The sequence below is a fragment of the Physeter macrocephalus genome, chromosome 20 (genome assembly GCF_002837175.3).
Source record: "Physeter macrocephalus isolate SW-GA chromosome 20, ASM283717v5, whole genome shotgun sequence".
Taxonomy (NCBI): domain Eukaryota; kingdom Metazoa; phylum Chordata; class Mammalia; order Artiodactyla; family Physeteridae; genus Physeter; species Physeter macrocephalus.
The window spans coordinates 20,607,828-20,615,923 of record NC_041233.1 but is presented as its reverse complement, the minus strand read 5'-3'; the positions used below and the strand labels follow the sequence as shown (position 1 = coordinate 20,615,923).

Sequence of the window (8,096 nt, the reverse complement as noted above, 5' to 3'; positions counted from 1 at the left end):
GGGGCACGAACCCGTGTCCCCTGCATCGGCAGGCGGACTCTCAACCACTGCGCCACCACGGAAGCCCTAAGATGATTTTCGAGTCATGAAAAATATAGGATGAAGAGTACTAGAAACTTCCCTTTAATAAAAAATAGACTTTTGCCCAAAGAAGCAGCACTTGACATGCCTTTTTTCTTACCTCCCCCACTAGATTCTAAGCTTTCTGCAGGCAGGGACTGTGTCTTATTATATTTGTGTATGGCCCATAGTCTCTAGCATAGCGTCTTATACAGAGTGGACACACAAATGATTTTTTGAGTGAATGAATTTATTTTTATGCTGGAAATCCTTGCCTTGAAGTGAAGAAAATGTCAAGCCTTTCTAAGCAATTACTATTTGTTCACTTGAGTAAGATGCCAGCTGAGGATGTCTGACTCAGAGAACACCAAGGACTTGGGCACAAGGAGTTGGTAATAGACACTCCAATTCATTTCCCTGGTGAATCTGGAGCAAACTGTGCCGTGATGGCCATCCCTAGGGCAATTTTTTGACTGGTGCATACATTGTAGATTTCTCTAATATAAGATTCATTCATCCAACAAATAGTTATCGAATGTCTACTTTGTGCTAAGCACTCTTCTAGGCACTGGGATATCACAGTGAACCTAAGTCTAAAAATTCTTTAGGTGGAGAGGCAGGTTTTGAATTAGTGGGTTAGAAAAAAGATGCACATTCCCTGTCCCTCCCACTTGCTCAGTTAGCATAATATTTTCTGTATAGAAAATGCAATTTGACTAATGATCTCAAAGCAGTTCACAACTATTAAAAACCTCTCCTTCTACAGCCACTGCTTTGCTCTGGCAAATGAAAAAACAAAAACCACTCTCCCATCACTTCCTCTTCTAGTTTGCATTTCTTCCTTTCTCACTGCTTCATATACTTGCAGACTTTTGGGGAAAAAGGGGAGAAGCGGGAGAGTCAATATTCTTTGGGCAGATGATGATGATGCCTGAATATTTTTGCAAGTGGCAACTGAAGCTTGTAGTTTTAAAAGTGACCCCACAGAAGATTTCCTTCTGGTTGGTTTATTAACAACCCTTTAGTTCTAGAGCCTAGGGATATATATATATATATATAAAAGGGAATATTAGAATTTCCAAGTTCACCAAGATATATATATATATATATATGTAGTCAGAAAGAAAAACCACTCACCATTGTATCCAAAAGAAAATGGTGCAGGCAGGGTGGTGGGTCCCTGTTTTGGCTATAGAATAAGTGCACTGTGCAATATTTAGTGTTGCAGTGATTTTTTTTTGGTATCTCAATCACATTTTAGCACTCTATTATGTGGCTGGGTACACCCAGGGTAAGCAAATCAAAAGTGCTTCTCCAGGTATGTGAGTTGTATGGCACAGACTCCTAGTGCTAAGTAGAAGCTGATTTAATGAATCCACCAAAACTACTGCTATGGATGCAATCAACGAAAGGTGGTGGAGACCCCCCCCTGCCTTTTTCCTTTGCATTGTTTAGTGAGTTAGTGATTCCTAAGGTCACTACTGTCCAACTCCTCTCAGCCCAAGCATCTGGCCCCTAATTGCTCCTAAGAGGGCCTGAATACCCCAACGCAGCAGGGGGCAGGGAAGCATGCTAGCTTTTTCCCAAAGCAGTGGATGGCAGCTGCATGACATCTTTGGCTTGTCTGTATTGTCTTCTCATTTTGTTGGAATCTTAAAAGGCACAGCCCTCCATCTCTCCCTGAGCTGAGACTGCACGAGTCCCCAGCTGACTTACTCAAAGCGCTCCTTGCGACAGGTCGGGCAGTGTGGGGACTTACTCAAATCCAGTTGCTTGGAAACCATCTTATCTGGCTGGTCTTCCTTCCCCTTCCACAGTCCACCCCCTTACACAGCAGGCACCCAGACATTCTTAAAGTTCATCACTCTCCACTACACTCCGAGAAGAGCATGAATACACCATTGTGCTTTCCATGGAGGAGAAAGCAGAGAAAATGTCAAGTCCTTTACTGGTGAGAGATCCGTAGCGACTGCCACTGGGCCGGACAGACATGGGTGGTGGGATCTGGTGGTGCCACTGGGCTGGAAAATGGACCAAATAATGTGTTACAATCAAAGGAATATAGTCTAGCAGGTACACGGCAGGAGTGCATTCTGTGCTCATTCCAACACTTTCTGTGGGATCTTAGTAAAGCATTGAAATATACCTGGGTCTGAAATGCCTCATTTGTAAAAGAGAGAAATAAAATCTCGCCTTCCCTGTCAGGAAGAGGGAAATTGGGCTGGTGATCTTTTAATCCCCTAATTCCAAACCCTATGATTCTAATCCAGTAAAATCTGGGACTGTAAGAAGGAACAGTGGGTGACTAGGGTGATTTCTCAAAATTCTCTCCTGACCTAGCATGGAGTCTGCTGGGTGAAGGGCGGTGTAGAGAGGGCAGTAGGCTCTCAAGGCAGGGCACCTCAGAAGGTGGAGATGAGAAATCTATGGAAATGGAAGCCAAAAGATGAGTCCAGACCTCTGACCGCACACCTAATCACCCTAATCAGCGATTACCTACCTACCGCCCTAATCAGGTTCTAATGAGTTACAGCAAGAAGACTGAAAAGTAACTTATGTGCAATCAACCATGGTTCGGGGACAAAAGGGAATATTAGAATTTCCACGTTCACCAAGCACTGTCCAAAGGGGACCCTGGTTTTAGCAGCCAGGATCCTTAGGCTGGAACATGGCCTGAATGAAATATCCATCCAAGCTGCTCAGTCCTGTGTGTTGTCACTGATTCAGAAATTACCAAGCAGTCTTCTCATGAGGTTTCCAAGAACCTTGCTGTGGAGAAGGGGAAGCACCAGGTGGGGAACACGGACGCTCTGGGTCCTACGAAGCTATGGACCCTTGTAGCAGTCCCACTTATAAACGGGTCCTTTGTTGATTTCATTCTTTTGAATTAGTTTTTCGGGATCTAAATGCCTCTGAGTGAATTAATAAAATAAAAATTTGAAAGCTACACAAGAGCACAAAACTTACAGCGATTCCACGAGAGAGCAGGCACACAGTAAGGCAGCCATGAACTGGTTTAAGTCCCTCCCCGCTGCCCTCCGCCCCTTAGCCTTTCCCGGCTCTCTCGGACACCTTAACGTGACAGCAGGTACTATCAGAAGCCCTCTTTTCGAAGAGAGAGGGATGCCTGCTGTCCCCGTTCCTCGGACAGGTAGGAAGTGATTGTGGGGGGAGGCGTACGGGATTGATTTTACCCCCAATCCTCCATGCTTTGCCCCACTCCCCGGTCCGAGCTGAGGATCCAGCGCTTCGCGTCGTTAGTGCTGTGGAATCAGGACGGGAGCCAGGGAGAGGTGAGCCAGGACTAACTGAACTGGGGACCCCGCCACGGATGAGCAGGACTGGTACAAGAGTCATCAGTTTCGGGGCTTATTGGTATGAGTTTCTTAGTTGGAGACCTGTTTCCTTCTGACATGGTGAAGTGGGGCGAAATGGTAAGGCATTAGCCTGGATTAAGAAACGTATCACTGGCGTGTCTCTCCTCGGATCCTCCCGGGGGAAAGTACATTCGAGCCAGCGTCCCTCACGGCTGAACTTCTGCTCAAGTCCACGAATTAAGGAAGATAACCAGAAAGCTATATATTTTCTCTGAATATTAGACTTAGGGAAAATGGCAGGCCAAGACCCCTCCTGTATGGTACCAAAGAAAGGAGGTACCCGGGGCTTCCCTGGCGGTCCAGCGGTTAAGACCCCGCGCTTCCACTTCTGGGGACCACGGGTTCGATCCCTGGTAGAGGAATTAAGATCCTGCATGGCGCGCGGCACGGCCGAAAAAAAAAAAAGGAAATAAAATGAAAAAGGGGGGGCGGGTGCACCTATAAATAGCAGGGACCTCAGGTTCTAGGCAGAGTTACTGTTTCTTATTTGTTATTCTGGTTAATCATGTTAAACCAGTAATGAATAAGAAACTTATTAAGCCAACAAATTAGTTCTTTTAAAAGAGGGGGAAAAAAAAGGATTACTCTTTTGGGTTAAGGAATATGTCTTCAAAAATACCAATTAATGTCCAAATTATAGAGGAGAGGAGTAGAGTACACAAATACATTAATAAAGATTAATTTGTTAAATCTTTTTGAAAATTAGAAACGTGGCTCAAAGGAACGATGTAAAACCTGGATTTGCATTCCAGCTGTAGTCACTTAATCTCTGAGTCTCTGCGTTTCTTCCGCATTTAAATGAGGGTAACAACAATTACAATAATCTCATGGGTTTAGGAGGATCTTAGGGTACCATTTCATAAATTACAAGTCACTGTACAAAAGTCATCTGATATCAGTATCATTAGGACAGCTCTCTATTATTAGTCTGATTGTGAGATTGGAGTAATAAATATTTGTGGAATTAATTAACAAATGAATAGGGTCTGGAAAATTCTGCTGGGTGGAGGTATGACTGGGGAATGACAGGCAATGGGGAGGGAGTTCCAGTGGGTGACCCATGGCAGCAAGGAGATGGCATGAAGATGCTGGGTGATTAGAAGTACAAGTGCATGTACACCCTGAAGTAGTTGTAATTCCTAGTATTAGAAGTACAGAAAAATTAACCTCTTTTGGAAGAAGATTAACCTTATAGTGAAATGAAAGAGTGTACAAAAGCTTGAGGTGACTAGGATAAAATGACTTTAAAAATCCATCTCTTAAGCACTAAAATATGATCTAACCAATTCATTTATGAAAACATACTACACCTATCCTAAAAGAAAAAAGATTTTTTTGGCCACGCCGTGTGGCTTGCAGGATCTCAGTTCCCCGACCAGGGACTGAACTGGGGCCTAGTCAGTGAAAGCGCCAACTTCTAACCACTGGACAACCAGAGAATTCCCCCAAAAAGATTTTTAAGCTGCCTGTCACACATGGATCAACCGATGCCATTTCATTTACCGTATATATCCAACCTGGCAGTGCATGACACGATGCCAGCTTCATTCTTGGCTGACAATGTGTACCATCCAGCGTCTGATTTCTTGGCTGGCTGAATGAGGAGGCAGACATACCCAGTTGTGTCCTGGTGCATGCTGGAGAAAAGAAAGAATATATCCGTATTGTATCTGGGGGCAGAAGCGGCCTTGTCGAGTTTAGGGCTCCGGGAAACTCGGGCAAATCAGGCAGTGCAGTGCTTCTCCTCCCCTCCATGACCCTAGCAGCGGGGAAGGGGATTCAGCTTTAAGCAAGCATCAGAGGCAAACTTGAAGGTGGAAAGAAGAGGGTCAATAGCCATGGCTGAGACCTGTTCTTGCCCTCTCCACTCTCCTCCCAGGAGGACTCCCACTTGTCACAACCAAAGTACAGAAAAAATCTCTTTTCCGAACCAGGCTGGACATTGCAACAAGAACTTTGTTAAAAAGCTACGGGAGGGCTTCCCTGGTGGCGCAGTGGTTGAAAGTCTGCCTGCCGATGCAGGGGACACGGGTTCGTGCCCCGGTCCAGGAAGATCGCACATGCCGCGAAGCAGCTGGGCCCGTGAGCCCTGGCCGCTGGGCCGCAATGTGAGAGGCCACAACAGTGAGAGGCCCGCGTACCGCAAAAAAAAAAAAAAAAGCTACGAGAGAGTAGACCAAAACGAGAGTCCAGAGATGGATGGACTGTTAGCATGGATGGGGTCTTTTCTTTTCTTTCTTTCTTCTTTCCTTCGTTTCTTTCTTTCTTTCTTTCTAATTGAAGTATCATTGATTTACAGTGCTGTGTTAGTTTCTGGTGTACAGCAAAGTGATTCAGTTATACATATAACTTTTTCAGATTCTTCTCCATTATAGATTTATTACAAGGTACTGAATATAGTTCCCTGTGCTATACAGTAGGGACTTGTTGTTTATCTATTTTATATATAGTAGTGTGTATCTGTTAATCCTAAACTCCTAATTTATCCCTTCCCCCACCCTTTCCCCTTTGGTAACATTAAGTTTGTTTCCTATGGCTGTGGGTCTATTTCTGTTTTGTAAATAAGTTCATTTGTATCATTTTTTTAGATCCCACATATAAGTGATATCATATGATATTTGTCTTTCTTTGTCTGACTTACTTCACTTAGTATGATAATCTCTAGGTCCATCCATGTTGCTGTGAATGGCATTATTTCATTCTTTTTTATGGGTGAGTAATATTCCATTGTGTGTATGTATGTATGTATGTATGTATGTATGTGTGTGTGTATATATATACCACAACTTCTTTATCCATTCATCTGCTGATGGACACTTAAATTGCTTCCATGTTTTGGCTATTGTAAATATTGCCACTGTGGACATTGGGGTGCATGAATCTTTTTGAATTAGAGTTTTTGTCTTTTCTGAATATATGTCCAGGAGTGGGATTGCTGGATCATATGGTAACTGATTTGAATTTCTTTAATAATTAGCAGTGTTGAGCATCTTTTCATGTGCCTGTTGGCATCTGGCTGTGTTCTTTGGAGAAATGTTTATTTAGGTCTTCTGCCCAGTTTTTGATTGGGTTGTTTGTTTTTTGACATTGAGCTGTATGAGCTGTTTGTATATTTTGGGAATTAAGCCCTTGTTGGTCACATTGTTTGCAAATATCTACTCTCATTCTGTAGGTTTTCATTTCATTTTGTTTATGGTTTCCTGTGCTCTGCAAAAGCTTATAAGTTTCATTAGGTCCCATGTGTTTATTTTTGCTTTTATTTCTACTGTATTGCCTTGGGAGACTGACCTAAGAAAACATTGGTATGATTTATGTCAGTGAATGTTTTGCCTATGTTCTCTTCTAGGAGTTTTATGGTGTCATGTCTTATATTTAAGTCTTTAATCCATTTTGAGTTTATTTTTGTGTATGGTGTGAGCGAGTGTTCTAACTTCATTGATTTACATGCGGCTGTCCAGCTTTCCCAGCACCACTTGCTGAAGAGACTGTCTTTTCTCCATTGTATATTCTTGCCTCCTTTGTCGAAGATTAATTGGCTCTAGGTGTGTAGGTTTATTTCTGGGCTCTGTATTCTGTTCCATTGATCCATATGGCTGTTTTTGTGCCAATACCACACTGGGATATCCAAGAGCATGGGATATCTTTCCATTTCTTTGTAGCATCTTCAGTTTCCTTTATCAATGTTTATAGTTCTCAGTGTATAAGTCTTTCACTTCCTTGGTCAGGTTTATCCCTAAGTATTTTTTTTTTGATGCAATTTTAAAGTGGATTGTTTTTCTTTACTTTCTCTTTCTGATATTTCATTGTTAGTGTGAAGAAATGCAACAGATTTCTGTATGTTAATCTTGTATCCTGCTACCTTGCTGAATTTGTTTATCAGTTCTAATAGTTTTTGTATGCAGTCTTTAGGGTGGAGGGGGTATTTCTTAATATATCCAACTGGGCATGTGCAGCATTTAGCTTAATACAGTTCAGGGGCAAATCAGCATGTTCTTTCCTTCTGTTTTCTCTATGTCAGTAGTTCTTAACTAACCTTGACTGCATATTGCAATCCTAGATAATTACATCAGAATTTCAGGCTGTGTTTGACACGTTTCATTAATTTACACTGAAGTGTTAACTCAAGACTATTCTCTGTTCTTGCTTATATTTTATCCGAGAAAAATCCTGACCTATATGTACGTAGACTTTTTTAGATGCCCAAATTCTGTAAAACCCAATATTTTCTAGGACCAATTCAGTTTACTGTGAAGAAATAATTCTCAGTAGAAATTTCTGTACATAAGCTGCCTTTGTAGCATAAAACCAAAATGGCAAAGAATGAAGGATGGTTAGGGGAAATTAAGGAAAGCACCCACTTTAAGAAACTGGATCCTTAAAGTTACTTAAAAAACAGCCATGTAGTGATGGATGGAGAAGGAGTATTACTTTAATATTTTATTTTGCTTTATTTTATTTTAGCTTTTTACTGTCAAAAGGTTTTCTGTGTGCTAATATGACTGAAGACACATGACAAAAAATAGACACAATCTTTATAAATTCCTCATACCTTTTTAAGCTTAAAAATTAAGGTTTTAAAACTGTGGGGCATCTGTACAATGCACTACCCCTCAGCAACAGAAAGGAATAAATTCTTTTTTTTTTTTTTTTTTTGTGGTA

General features: G+C 41.9%; 1 protein-coding gene across 4 annotated transcripts in view; it reads right to left on the bottom strand.

Annotated features, from left to right (window-relative positions):
• Positions 1-6: 6 nt before the first annotated feature.
• MYPN (myopalladin) overlaps positions 7-8,096 on the bottom strand; it is an 82,054-nt gene continuing 73,964 nt past the window's right edge. For all 4 annotated transcript variants that reach the window (XM_028480880.2, XM_028480878.2, XM_028480879.2 and 1 more), the window contains 2 exons: positions 4,941-5,074; positions 7-2,081 (listed from right to left, as the gene is read on the bottom strand). In XM_028480880.2, coding sequence (XP_028336681.1) covers positions 1,912-2,081; positions 4,941-5,074 — 304 coding nt within the window. In that variant the 3' untranslated portion in view covers positions 7-1,911. The remainder of the gene's footprint in view (positions 2,082-4,940; positions 5,075-8,096) is intronic.